General features: G+C 44.2%; 1 protein-coding gene across 1 annotated transcript in view; it reads right to left on the bottom strand.

Moving 5' to 3' along the window:
• The window catches only part of LOC124605793 (protein Skeletor, isoforms B/C), a 686,779-nt gene that overhangs the window by 197,292 nt on the left and 474,100 nt on the right, over positions 1-15,387 (bottom strand). Inside the window, exon 4 of the mRNA XM_047137685.1 lies at positions 13,461-13,572. Coding sequence (XP_046993641.1) covers positions 13,461-13,572 — 112 coding nt within the window. The remainder of the gene's footprint in view (positions 1-13,460; positions 13,573-15,387) is intronic.

Below are 15,387 nucleotides of genomic sequence, written 5' to 3' on the forward strand. Positions count from 1 at the left end.
TTTTCAGACAATAATTATCTGTCCGTTCGTTCATTGACGTATTTGTTCACTGTAATAAGTTTAGTGTCTGTGTTTTGCGACCGCACCGCTAAACCGTGCGATTAGTAGACGAAAGGACGTGCCTATCCAATGGGAACCGAAAAAGTTTGATCGCAAGGTCGTAGGTCAACCGATTCCTCCACAGGAAAACATGTCTGATATATTCTATACGACACTGGTGACGGCATATGTTGTCGACCCGCCTATCTTGTACACTTGGCGAATGGGTAAAAAGATTCTTCTACCTTGCCCGATTTAGGTTTTCTTGTGGATGTGATAATCACTGCCAAAAAAGTGATCGCATCGGACGGACGGACGGACAGATAATAATTGTCTGAAAATAAAAAATTAAAATTTTCACTCGAGGGAAGATTTGAACCACGGACCTCTCATACTGCAGCTGCTCACGCTAACCAAGGGACTACGGCACCCATAAGCTGATATTTTCTTTGATGTTGCATATCTTATGCATAGACTACTCAGTTTGTATATTTTGCTTATTTTTTTTCATACTTCCACATAACTTCTTCCTGTTTTCTCGATTGATTTGTGTTCAGTTCAAATGGTTCAAATGGCTCTGAGCACTATGCGACTTAACTTCGGAGGTCATCAGTCGCCTAGAACTTAGAACTAATTAAACCTAACTAACCTAAGGACATCACACACATCCATGCCCGAGGCAGGATTCGAACCTGCGACCGTAGCGGTCACGCGGTTCCAGACTGAAGCGCCTTTAACCGCACGGCCACACCGGCCGGCCTGTGTTCAGTTTTTCAAGGCTTATCCACTGTGCCAACTTATAACTAAATCTGACGGGGGTGCGATGGGGAGCTTCCCTTGTTAGATTTATCGAAAAATCTATACGAAGAGCATGAGTCTCAGAAAAGAATCTCACAAAATCGTCAGCAGTTACTTCCTAGAAATGCGCTGATCTGTTCTGCAGCTCCGAGTGCGAAGCAGTTACTCTCGTGTACAACCGAAATGAGGGAGGGTTATCCCATTCCGTTCTACTACGTCGTAATTTCAACCACAACTATATGGAACGGAACCACCCTTATAAGTTAGTTCCTGCTCGTATCTTGATTCACCAGCTTAGTACATATTTCCCGGATTAGGCTACCGTTTGTACGTCAGTAATTTTGCAGGAGCGCCGTAGGTAAGGCTTAGCTTCAACTTCGCCTTGCTCTGCTCCAATTACAGAACGTAATATCCATCTGTCTCTCTCTCTCTCGCGTGCGCTCTCTCTCTCTCTCTCTCTCTCTCTCTCTCTCTCACTCTCTCTCTCTCTCTCCTAGTTTCGGTTCCCATCTAGCAATAGCCATCTTAACTTTCCGGTTTCTCGTTTAATCGACGGCCGTTGTTAGGAAAGTAAAGACACAAATCCCACACAAAGGTAAGAATTTTTTCTTGTAGTAGGAAGCAGTGCCATTTCCTTGTTTCTGTTTGACGTCCAATATCCACGAGGATTCAGATGCGACACTGACATACTTGTAAAGTGACTTCGAAGCAGCCTTTTCGAAAATAGGAGTGGATGTCGATGCGTTGCCACGTTTCACTGACGAACAAACTTCAGCCACAATGTACGCGGTGTACACATATGACACAAAGTGTTACTGTAATGCATACGCTTCTCTATAAATTCCGGATCCCAGGTCATTTGCAGAATTAAGAGATTAAGAACAGTTAATGGTGTCGGTCATCGAACTGTCCCGTATACATACAACTCTTTATTAAAGCGTTTTGAAGATGATCAAGAATGGCTTGCATCAGACGAAGGTGACGGGCCGTGTTAATGGTCGCCTAAGAGGCAAGACCTTTGTACAATTATTTTGACGCTTCGTCAAGTGTCACATCGGTTTCTTTGTGGAGCAACTTCAAGAAATACTTATCAGAAGTATATTAGAACAAATAAGCTGTCGGTCACAAATATTAAGTCAAAATTGACCAGGTTTCGACGCTACTATGAGCGTCGTCTTCAGAATTAAATTAACTGTTCTAAAACATATTAAGTATATAATACATTAATAAAATTAAAGTTTGTACTTACTGGAAAAGAGATGCAGTACTTACAAGTCACATTTAAAAAAAATCTAAGCCGGAAAGGCGACGTCATGAATAGTTGTAAATAAGATGGCGAGCCGCTAAGGGCTGCTCGTACTTGAGTGAACAAGGGTTGCAACTCAAATTTTTTAGTTAATTATCTGAATTCTTACCAGAGTTTTTAATATACTTGGAAAATTCTAGAGTTGGCTTTAAGGAGTCTGTGTTTAATAAGCATATCAAGTTCGAAAGTAATAGGATATTTATTTTGAACGTTACAGAAATTTGTGTTTTGCGGAAAATTGCCGTTAAAGTTTCTGCTTGTATTCCCAAATTCCTTTCTTTTAGAACTGTCCAGCGCCATAAGCAGGTTCTTTTTCATTTTCTAAATCACTTTTCTTTCTTTTCACATTCCTAAGTAGCACTCTTCTTGATTTTATCACCTACAAAACTGACTTATCTGCTTTCACTACACGCATACAAAGCTTTGACGCAGTTCACTCCGGGCTTAATTCCCATTTCCACTAAAACGTATTTCCTGCTTTGCACACCACCATTTAAACATGAAACTGCATCATAAACACCACTAACAAGTACATTTCTTCCTACAATAATGGGTTTTGTCAATCTTTCCCATACACAGTGGTTAAAACTTTCATTTGGGGTTTGCGTACCGTCATGAAGACATTTCTTCAATACGTTTCCATTTGCAAAGTCCCTGAATATAGGTTTGATGGCTTCCTTTCTTTCATGTATGACAATTTTTGGTGCAAATACACTTACGTATGAAAGAAGAATGCTGTGCAAATTGATGTGGCGCTGCATCTTGGCGCATTTAAGACCAAGTAATGTGCCTTATGGTCACCCAACTACATACGTTTTGTACATCAAACTATTCAGGAAGATACAAAATAGGCATATTTTTGAAAAATGGATTCTTTTTGGAATTTTTGACGTCCTACCTCCATTAAAGATATTCGAGACTCAAGTTAAGGATATTGTAGCCCATATTTTTTGACAACGTTGCAAAACAAAAAGTGTTTTTCTACTGTGATTAGTAGCACTTGTTGCTTGAAGACAAAGTCCTGTAAAGAACAGCACTGGTTACCCGAGCCGTCTCCACACGCGCCAAGGTGACGGCTATTGCCCGTGTCTCCCGGGGAGTGGGGAAGTCCTTAAGAAGGAGCCTCTGGGGAAGTGGCACAGGCTGAAGGAGCGAAAGAAGAAGCGCGTCTCCAGCTCGTCTGGTGGCCCCGTGCCCCGCCACGGGAAGCGGTAAACAGATTTGGGGAATTGAGGGCGTTAGGGGGCAATAAAATAGAGCGCGCCGCGGCGATCCGGTTACCGCCGCCAGCGCCACCTGGCTCTGCCTGCGCGCCGGGGGATTCCCCCACTGGCCCGGCCTGTGAAAACTCCTCCCCGGCTACTTACGGGAGGCATTGTGCGTCGTCACCGGGCACTTCTTTAGGCCCAACGTTTCTTGTTAAGAGCATCCGAATCTTCCCGTATTTGTAGTATTAACTTTACTCTATTACATCAGGTGCACTTCAAAGACAATTAATTTCTTGGATTCTCGTGGTGGGTATGTCTGACACCTTTTCTGTCAAATTCAAACTGTTCGTCAGATAATAACATTTTATAGATGAAAAAATTAAAACCACTTCTTCGACAATTTCTGTTGTTAGTGATCTTCTATTTACTTTTTTTGAGTTATTATTAAAAGGCAGTGATGTTGTTGTTGTGGACTTCAGTCCTGGGACTGGTTTGATGGAGCTCTCCATGTTGCTCTATCCTGTGCAAGCTTCTTCATCTCCCAGTACCTACTGCAACCCACATCCCTCTGAATCTGATTAGTGTATTCATCTCTTGGTTCCTCTACGATTTTTACCCTCCACGCTGCCCGTCCAATACTAAATTGGTGATCCCCTGATGCCTCAGAACATGTCCTACCAGCCGATCCCTTCTTCTAGTCAAGTTGTACCACAAATTTCTCTTCTTCCCAATTTTATTTAATACCTCCTCATTAGTTATGTGATCTACCCACCTCATCTTCAGCATTCTTCTGTAGCACCACATTTCGAAAGCTTCTATTCTCTTCTTGTCCAAACTATTTATCATTCACGTTTCTCTTCCATACATGGCTACACACCATACAGATACTTAAGAAACGACTTCCTGACACTTAAATCTATACTCGATGTTAACAAATTTCTCTTCTTCAGAAACACTTTCCTTGCCATTGCCAGTCTACATTTTATATATTTTGGCATTTCATTACTCTACAGTGATAATCGGTGTAACCGCCAGAATGTTGAAGCAGACGTGCATGCGCTGTGTTGCACTGGTGCCGGATGTCAGTTTCTGCAACAGGCATAGACTTCCGTGCCTGTTGCACTTAGTCGGTCAGTACAGGGGGGGGGGGGGGGGGAGGGGGGGGTAATGCTGACTGCGGACGAAACTGGAGCTGCCGTCCGATGATGCCCCGTATGTGCTCGACTGGAGACAGGTGCGGTGATGGAGCAGGCCAAGGCAACATGTTGATACTCTGCAGGGCACATTGGGTGGGATCAGCGCTATGCGGGCGAGTGCTCTCCTCTTGAAAAACACCCCTTCGAGTGCTGTTCATGAATAGCAGCACAGCAGGTCGAATCACGAGACTGACGAACAAATTTGCAGTCAGGGTGCCTAGGATAACCAGGAGAGTGTTCCTGTTGTCATCCGAAATCGCACCCCAGTCCATAACTTCGGGTGTAGCTCGTATCTCTCTCCTGGCCAGCACATGGCCGTCACTGGCAGCGAGGCAGAACCATCTTTCATCAGACAACAGATCGCCACTCTGCCCTCCAATGAGGTGTCGCTTGACACCACCGAAGTCGAAAATGGGCGGTGGTTTGGGGTCAGTGGTGTGGTGTCACCGCCAGACACCACACTTGCCAGGTGGTAGTTTTAAATCGGCCGCGGTCCATTAGTACATGTCGGACCCGCGTGTCGCCACTGTGTGATCGCAGACCGTGCGCCACCACACGGCAGATCTCGAGAGACGGACTAGCACTCGCCCCAGTTGTACGGACGACTTTGCTAGCGACTGCACTGACGAAGCCTCGCTCATTTGCCGAGCAGATAGTTAGAATAGCCTTCAGCTAAGTCCATGGAGCTACGACCTAGCAAGGCGCCATTAGCCTTACATAGCAATTGATACTTACCGTATAGAGCATGTCTCATCAAGAACGATGTATACAACAAGGATGGATTAAAGTTAAGTATTCCAGCAGCTACGTACTTTTCTTTATAGCGTTCATTACGTATCCTGTTTCAGACCTCACGCCATTCTTCGTGTGTTTATAGCGTGCATTGCGGTCCCCTCAAATCATACTGTGTCGGCACTTCTGTCGACACGTCAAGTGGAATGCACCCCACAGGGCGCCTGGCTTGGTGTTGTCCTTCAACTAACCAACTGCTGCCCAGATTGCTGCTGCACACGCAGTACGATGCGCCCAGGAACATACTCCGAACACAATGGTCTTCTCTCTCGGTAGTGCCACGTGATCGTCCGGAGATTGGCTTCCGTGCGACCGTACTTTCTCGTGACCAATGCTGCCAGCGGTGCATACATTCCAGTCCAGTCTTTCTACAATATCATAAGAGGAACACCCACCTTCTCGTAGCCCTATTGCACGACGTCGTTAAAACTCAGTGAGCTGTTGATAATGACATCTTTGTCGCTTTAATGGCAGTCATCTACATCTACATATACATCCATACTCCGCAAGTCACCTGACTGTGTGTGGCGGAGGGTACTTTGAGTACCTCTATCGGTTCTCCCTTCTATTCCAGTCTCGTATTGTTCGTGGAAAGAAAGATTGTCGGTATACCTGTGTGGGGGCTCTAATCTCTCTGGCTTTATCCTCAAGATCTCTTCGCGAGAGGGAGGAAGCAATATACTGCTTGACTCCTCGATGAAGGTATGTTGACGAAACTTCAACAAAAGCCAGTACCGAGCTACTGAGCGTCTCTCCTGCAGAGTCTTCCACTGGAGTTAATCCATTGCCTCCGTAACGCTTACGCGATTACTAAACGATCCTGTAACGAAGCGCGCTGCTCTGCGTTGTATCTTCTCTATCTCTTCTATAAACCCTAACTGGTACGGATCCCACACTGGTGGGCAATATTCAAGCAGTGAGCGAACAAATGTACTGTAACCTACTTCCTTGCCGGCCGGTGTGGCCGTGCGGTTCTAGGTGCTTCAGTCTGGAACCGCGTGACCGCTACGGTCGCAGGTTCGAATCCTGCCTCGGGCATGGATGTGTCTGGTGTCCTTATGTTAGTTAGGTTTAAGTAGTTCTAAGTTCTAGGGGACTGATGACCACAGATGTTAAGTCCCATAGTGCTCAGAGCCATTTGAACCATTTGAATCTACTTCCTTTGTTTTCGGATTTTTCCTTAGGATTCTTCCAATGAATCTCAGTCTGGCATCTGCCTTACGGACGATCAACTTTATATGATCACTCCATTTTAAATCACTCCTAATGCCTACTGCCAGATAATTTATGCAATTAACTGCTTCCAGTTGCTGACCTGCTGTATTGCATCTGAATGATAAAGGTCTTTCTTTCTATGTATTCGCTGCACATTACACTTGTCTACATTGAGATTCAATTGCATTCCCTGCGCCGTGCGTCAATTCGCTGCAGATCCTCCTGCATTTCAGTACAATTTTCCATTGTTATAACCTTTCACTGTACTACAGCATCATCCGCAGAAAGCCTCAGTGAACTTCCGATGTTATTCTTGCCTAACATCAACTCGACACGTCCAATTTGGAAGGTAACTGACGCTCACGGCCATTACAGTGTGCATTTAAAGCAGACCTGATTTTGATCCCAAATGCTGTGCTGCTAGTCGAAGTCTTATTCGACTGGAACGAAATTTGAATAGACAGCATCTTTCAGAAGTAGAAACACGCCTGCCAACTTTCGTTTATGTAGCACAACTCTTACTTGATGTTGCGATTCTTTTTTCCCTTCAGCGCGGTTATGGTGGCGACCAGAATCGCGTCGTGAGTGAAGGGCAGACAGCACTGTCTTCTCGGGGTACGCTTGCGGAACGTAAAGGCCGCGGCAAGTGGGGCGAGGTAATCGCATTTGGCGGCTCTGTCTTGCTACCACCAGCATCCGACCCGCCGTCTACGTCCGCACGGTTTTTGCTGACCGGGAGGGAGCGCTGGGAAGCGGTCATCCGCGCCCGGCGCCCGTTTTTTGTGACGTCGCTGAATCTGAACGGCGGTGCTGCCCTGCCACGGGAGGACGTTGTCCACGCCCGCTCTACTCTGCCGTATCGCACGGGCTGGTGGGGCTTTTAGTAAAACGTCTGTCGCGGCCCTTCTATTACTTTTAGGCATCCACCCATCTTGCTGTCTTCTTTTACCTTCCTTGACAACAATCACGAAAGCTTTCATATGCAACAACCGGCTCCGACCACCCACTCGTCAACATCAGACTAAAGGCACTCCTCCAAGGATAAGTACCGTGGCGTATTAAAACTGTACGCCGCACAGGAACTCGTACCTGGGACGTTTGCCTTTCCCAGGCATTGAAAGGTATGTGCTAGGGTCTGATCAGGGTTGTTGTTGTTGTGGTCTTCAGTCCTGAGACTGGTTTGATGCAGCTCTCCATGCTACTCTATCCTGTGCAAGCTGCTTCATCTCCCAGTACCTACTACAACCTACATCCTTCTGAATCTGTTTAGTGTATTCATCTCTTGGTCTCCCTCTACGATTATTACCCTCCACGCTGCTCTCCAATACTAAATTGGTGATCCCTTGACGCCTCAGAACATGTCCTACCAACCGGTCCCTTCTTCTAGTCAAGTTGTGCCACAAACTTCTCTTCTCCCCAATCCTATTCAACACCTCCTCATTAGTTATGTGATCTACCCATCTAATCTTCAGCATTCTTCTGTAGCACCACATTTCGAAAGCTTCTATCCTCTTCTTGTCTAAACTATTTATCGTCTACTTTTCACTTCCATACATGGCTACACTCCATACAAATACTTTCGGAAACGACTTCCTGACACTTAAATCTATTCTCGATGTTAATAAATTTCTCTTCTTCAGAAACGCTTTCCTTGGCATTGCCAGTCTACATTTTATATCCTCTCTACTTCGACCATCATCAGTTATTTTGCTTCCCAAATAAGAAAACTCCTTTACTAATTTAAGTGTCTCATTTCCTAATTTAATACCCTCAACATCACCCGACTTAATTCGACTACATTCCATTATCTTCGTTTTGCTTTTGTTGAATTTTACCTGATCAGGGTAGATCCAGAAGATAAAGTCGGTAGTTGCCAACCGCAAGGTGGAATGAGTATAATATCTTTGAGTAGGAGGATGTTTGGCGGTTAAGAGAGCCGGTCGTGCGCAGAATAAAACTCGGGAGTCGCAGGTAGGTGCCCGGAGGAAGCAGACGCGTGCAGGCAGCTTTAAGGTAGGAGTCACGCTCGCTGCGCAGTTACCCTAAGCAATCTTTAGCATGTAAGTGAGAGAAGATATATAATAATTTCAATATGGTTTTTGTTACATAATGTTCAGAGTTATGATTTGCATGTCCAAGGTTTGACGCAGTAAGCATTTTGTAAATTATTTTGTAAGAGTGATTCGTGCTAAAAAGATGTTGGAAATCGTGATTTTTGTGTATGACTTAAAATTTTACCCACCAATGAAAGAACGTAAAAAAGTGAGGACTCTATGCAATAAACGAGGGCTATCCACAAAGTACATTACGTTTTGGAATTAAAAATAAATAAAGTATTGGAAATTTTTTTATTATATACAGATGAAAGCCACACTTAAATACTACTTTTCTACATAGTTGCCATTTAAATTAAGGCACTTATCGTAGCGATGGACGAGCTTGGAAATTCTTTCGTCGTAAAATTCGGCCGCCTGCGCCTTCAACCACGTGGTTACCTCTACTTGAAGCTGTGCGTCGCCATCGAAACGCTGCATAGCCAACCACTTCTTCATTGCTGGGAATAAGTGGAAGTCGCTCGGTGCCAGGTCGGGACTGTACGGCGGATGAGGAAACAACTCCCACTTAAAAGATTCGAGAACTTCACGAGTGGCATTTGCCGTGTGGGCCCGGGCGTTTTCGTGAATCAGCAAGATCTTTGAGCCCAACTTTCTCCTGCGCTTGTTTTGTATTGCTCTTCTGACGTTGTGCAGAGTTTGGCAATACCTTTGAGAGTTTATTGTAGTGCCTCTTTCCAGGAAATCCACAAAAATCACACCTTTTCTGTCCCAAAAGAGGTAACCACGTGGTTGAACGCGCAGGCGGCTGAATTTTACGACGAAGGAATTTCCAAGCTCGTCCATCGCTACGATAAGTGCCTTAATTTAAATGGCAACTATGTAGAAAAGTAGTATTTAAGTGTGGCTTTCATCTGTATATAATAAAAAAAATTTCCAATACTTTATTTATTTTTAATTCCAAAACGTAATGTACTTTGTGGATAGCCCTCGTATATGTGCAGTTCATGGTTCGAAATCAATTTTGGTATAACTAAAGTTATCAGAGCGAAGTTGTCTCAAGTAACAAATTTTATGCCATTGCACAACTGGCATTATTCAAGTCAAGATATAATTTCGTTAAGTAAACATCAGGGCCAAGAGTGAATTTTTCAGTACCATCTTAATGCCATTGCACAAACAGCATTATTCTCTTAAACTTGATTGCTGAGTCAAATACATGTTTCATTACTGGCAAAATGGAGGAGTGCAAGAAACAAGTTCGCAGACACAGTCAGATGTAGGTTTGTTGAATAATTAATTTGAAACAATTTTACCATTGATACTTTCAAAAATAAAAAAGGAATTTTGGTTAGATACTTTCAAAAAGTTCTCGAATTAATGAGCTGTTTAAGCACATCTGTCATGCATGGTTCATGTTTGAATAGATGAGTCGGTAGAGGAATTCCTGGTGAAAGGTAAAGGTCCCCATGCGGATCCTATTCCAACACCCAGTTTTAACCCGCGAGGAAGTTTCAAATCAGTCCACACTTCGTTGTGAGATACAATTTAAGTAGTGGCTTATCGAATACCGAAGCAAAGTAGATTGCGACACGTTGCAACAGACTCTTTGACCCAAACGAAAACAGATATTTTATAAATTCGGTTTTTGCTGTACTTAAGCCATGTTTTTACCAACAGCGCGACGTTGCTGATTTCTTGCTGATTTCGTATCTGCTACGTAATCCTTCTGAAATCGTATTTGCTGATCTCTATAAGAAATCCACATTTCGAATCTTGGAACCAGATATATTCATTACACCCTCTTCGCTGCCATGAACGCAGGATCTATTACAAGTAAAGATCACGACTGGATAAATGGTATCGTGGGGGATATCCCAAACAAAGCAGGTGTTGACAGATGTGAAAATTACCGAACTATCAGTTTAATAAGTCACGGCTGCAAAAGACTAACACGAGTTCTTTATAGACGAATGGAAAAACTGGTAGAAGCCGACCTCGGGGAAGATCAGTTTGGATTCCGTAGAAATACTGGAACACGTGAGGCAATACTGACCTTACGACTTATCTTAGAAGAAAGATTAAGGAAAGGCAAACCTACGTTTCTAGCATTTGTAGACTTAGAGAAAGCTTTTGACAACGTTAACTGGAATACTCTCTTTCAAATTCTGAAGGTGCAGGGGTGAAATACAGTAAGCGAAAGGCTGTTTACAAATTGTACACAAACCAGATGGCAGTTATAGGAGTCGAGGGACATGAGAGGGAAGCAGTGGTTAGGAAGGGAGTGAGACAGGGTTGTAGCCTCTCCCTGATGTTATTCAATCTGTATATCGAGCAAGCAGTAAAGGAAACAAAAGAAAAAGTCGGAATAGGCATTAAAATCTATGGAGAAGAAATAAAAAACTTTGAGGTTCGCCGATGACATTGTAATTCTGTCAGAGACAGCAAAGGACTTGGAAGAGCAGTTGAATGGAATGGACAGTGTCCAACATCAACAAAAGCTCTGTATACCAGCTACCTAAAGAAACTTTGACCGTCATTTTGTCGGAAGCCATTGCGTGTTGACAATTAAGCCAAAACAGGTGTCCCTTTATTTCCATCCTTCTACCATCCTGCGAAGTTTCGACTGCATCGGAGAGCGACCAGCGACCTTGTTAGTGTTGGACCAATGCGTAAATCAAAGGCCAAAAAGAGAGACCCAGGCAATTGTAGTTGTACAATGTGAGGTGGCGTACATGAAGCCAACAACTCATGAACAAACATAAAAACACAGTTGACAATCCACTAGATACACTGAAAAGTTCGTCGTACTAGAGTAGCATTTTTTACATATAAGAAGTAAACCTACCCAAGGGATACATTTACGATTTTGATCGGCTTTGAACATTTTGTAGTGTAGAGCACAATAAGAGACACACATTTTTTACACGCGCCCATACGGCCGTGAAGCGGGTGAAACACCCCCTTAAAAAGAAATGAGTTTAATGTATTTGAATCAGTACCGTTGCAATTGTTACACATGCGAAAAAAAAGAAAACTTCGCATAAAGTCGCTATGGTTTTTAAAGTGCGTTACAACGGTACACTCACATTTGTCGAAAATGTCATTTTTTAGAAAACCCCTACCCCACACTATTTTTTTTTATTTCGATATTTGACTAACAGCAACATGTAACGTATAGCATCGTTACTACCAAACTCAATAATGTACGATGAAGTGCTATTTCAAAGACGTGTTTGTAAAAAATAAGCTAGAAATATCTCTGTATTGCGGTACGTAATCCCACACGTTGCGTTTTTTATGTATATTCTACATCTGTCGTTACATATATAACAATGGAAAATCCAGGATGGAATGTAACAGAATTATGAAAAGGATGGTTGCTACTCACCATATAGCAGAGGTGATAAGTCGCATATAGGCACCACACAAACTTGTCGGAAAGTGAGCTTTCAGCCAACAAGGTCTTTGTCGAAAATAGCTGCCAGAAATGCGGTAGTATTTGTGAGTTGCGTTTGCGTGAATGTGTGTGTGTGTGTTGTCTATTTTCGTCAAAGGCCATGTTGGCCGAAAGCTCACTTAATCGATAGTCGTTTTGTTGAGCCTATCTGCGACTCAGCACCTCTGCTGTATGGTGAGTAGCAGCTATATATTGAAACTTCCTGGCAGTTAAAACTGTGTGCCGGACCGAGATTCGAACTCGGGACCTCTGCCTTTCGCGGACAAGTGCTCCACCATCTGAGCTACCCAAGTACGACTCACGCCCCGTCCCCACAGCTTTACTTCCGCCAGTACCTCCTCTCCTACTTTCCAAACTTCACAGAAGCTCTCCTGCGAACCTTGCAGAACTAGCTAGCACTCCTGGAAGAAAGGATATTGCGGAGACATGGCCTAGCCACAGCCTGGGGGATGTTTCCAGAATGAAATTTTTACTCTGCAGCGGAGTGTGCGCTGATATGAAACTTCTGGCAGATTAAAACTGTATGCCGGACCGAGACTCGAACTCGGGACCTTTGCCTTTCGCGGGCAAGTGCTCTACCAGCTGAGCTACCCAAGCACAATTCACGCCCCCTCCCCACAGCTTTACTTCCGCTAGTACCTCGTTTCCTACAGCAGGAGAGCTTCTGTGAAGTATGGAAAGTAGGAGACGAGGTACTGGCAGAAGTAAAGCTGTGGGGAGGGGGCGTGAGTCGTGCTTGGGTAGCTCAGTTGGTAGAGCACTTGCCCGCTAAAGGCAAAGGTCCCGAGTTCGAGTCTCGGTCCCGCATACACTTTTAATCTGCCAGGAAGTTTCATATCAGCGCACACTCCGCTGCAGAGTGAAAATCTCATTCTGGAACTATGTATTCTTTTGATTGTGTGAAACAATTTTCAGCCTTTATTTAATTATGTTATATTTGAAATTGTTTGTATATTATTGTAAATTTGTACAATAATGAGGAATTGTAGAACTGTTCGGGCAAATAAAAAAATGCTGAATAGGGAAATATTTCGAAAAAGTGACTTCCTGGATATATATGGACGCACCCTTGTATCGTACATTAAAAATCACCGTACTTTCATTTGACTTTCTTTATATCCATTTCATCTGTATTCATTCAGAGGTATTAAACGCAGTTTTTTTTCCAGGGGATGTTTCACCCCTTTAACCAGCTGTATGGGAACATATAAAGAAGTATGGGTCTCTCGTTTTGCTATACACTACAACATACCCAAAGCCGATCGAAATCGAAGTGTATTCCTTGGGCATGTTTACTTGTAAGTATGTGTGGACAGTCGCTCGAAATATGAGCAGAATCGCTACAGCTATGAGTGATGCTGCTGTGTTGAGTGCAGCAAAAGACGTACTCACCGTGAACCGCCGGCACCAGACGCTCAGCCACTTGATGTCGCGGATCCGCTTGCCCCCGGGCAGCCTCAGGATCACGTCCGTGTTGTTGTAAGCCTTCAGCATTGGAGGCTCTCTGAAACAGTGGGCACACACCGCTGTACAGGGCGCACAAGGTACTCACCGATCCAGAGCTGAAACGCGTCTGCTTAGGCACGGACTCCTGTCACAGAAGTGTTCGTGTGCGCTACGATAGTATCTTGTCAGCCTCAAAGATGTTCTGTGTCTGCTAGCGCGTTGCAACTTGGGGCAGGAACTGCAAGGTGTACATAGGGATGCAGCCTACGCACGACAGGGCAATGCAGGGCTGCGCAGGTTTTTGTGACTCATCGGGTGTGAACTGCCACTGTGGAAAAATCTATGAAAAGATCCTGGAGAAGAGAATAAGAAGCAGTATTGAAAGTAGACTGCAAGAGGAGCAGTATGGTTCCAGACCGGGAAGATCAACAACGGACCTCATATTTGCGGTAAGGCAACTGCAGGAAAGGCACTATGAGTACCGGAAGGACTTAATCATGGCCTTTTTAGATATTGAGAAGGCGTATGACAGTATCTTTAGGGACAAGCTCTGGGATGTGCTGAACGCAAAAGGGATAGATGAAGAGATAACACGAAAAGTCAGAAAAATGTATGAGGGAAGTGAGAGTTGTGTGAAAGTGGGGAGGGAACGTACTGCATGGTTCAAGCTGGAAAATGGGCTGCGACAGGGAAGTGCACTTTCGCCTTTATTGTTTATTATTGTTATGGATGAAATCCTACAGCAAGTATCAGATGCAATTGGAGATCATAAAATGAAAGCAGTGCTTTTTGCCGATGACCTGATGTTATGGGGAAATTGCGAGAAGGAGGTGCAAGAGCAGTTGGATGTATGGGAGGCAACGGCAGCACAATATGAAATGCATTTCTCTGCAAAGAAAAGTGAAATAATTGTCACAACAAGGAAGAAGAATAGGCCAAATGTGGATATAACTTGTGGAGGGGAAAAACTACAAGTGGTAGAGAACTTCAAGTACCTGGGAAGCATAATTGAAAGTAAGGGGGGAAACGCAATGGAAATAAATGAAAGGTGCAGAAAAGCAGGGCAGTTCTTCAAATGCATTAGGGGGCTTATTTGGAGCAAGGAGGTGCCACAGAAATCCAAGGGAATTATATACCGAACCTACTTTGTCCCCATATTGGCATACGGAAGTGAGACATGGGTAATGCACAAAAGCGACAAAAGTAGAATACATGCTAGTGAAATGAAGTTCCAGAGGAGCAGGTTGAGTGTAACAAGACGAGACAGATTGCGAAATGTGTATGTGAGGGAAAGACTAAAGGAGGAACGAGTACAGCACAGGATAGAAAAATCAAGACTGCAGTGGTATGGACACATGAAGAGAATGGATGAGGGAAGAATTCCAAAGAGGATGTTTGATCTGCAACTGGAGGGGAAGAGGCCCAGGGGAAGACCAAGAGATAGATGGGTGAAGGGAGTGAAGGAATGTGTGGCGAGAAGAGGAGAGAATTGGACGAAGGTGGAAGAGGGGGAATGGTGGAAAGACAGAACACGATGGAGAGGCTTGTGTTCCCGACAGACCCAGCCAGTGGCTGGAAACTGTCCAAGATGTTGATGATGATCGGGTGTGAATACAACAGCGGAAATTGAGGTGCAGGGCAGGACAGCACAGTGCTTGCTAGTGCACGGAGTCGGGGATGCAGTTTACTGCGCGAGCACCATACGTGCTCCTGCGGGGTGGTGTCTCAGAGTGAGGACAACGAACTGGAAGTTATTGGAAGTAAGTTACATCTCAAACTGGGGGTCCTACAGAATTGGACATTTCCTCGCTAATCAAGTAGCGATGTTATAAGGAACGACAAAAAAAAAAAGAGACTTGATGCTCCCAAGCTT

This window comes from Schistocerca americana, chromosome 3 (assembly GCF_021461395.2).
Source record: "Schistocerca americana isolate TAMUIC-IGC-003095 chromosome 3, iqSchAmer2.1, whole genome shotgun sequence".
Taxonomy (NCBI): Eukaryota; Metazoa; Arthropoda; class Insecta; order Orthoptera; family Acrididae; genus Schistocerca; species Schistocerca americana.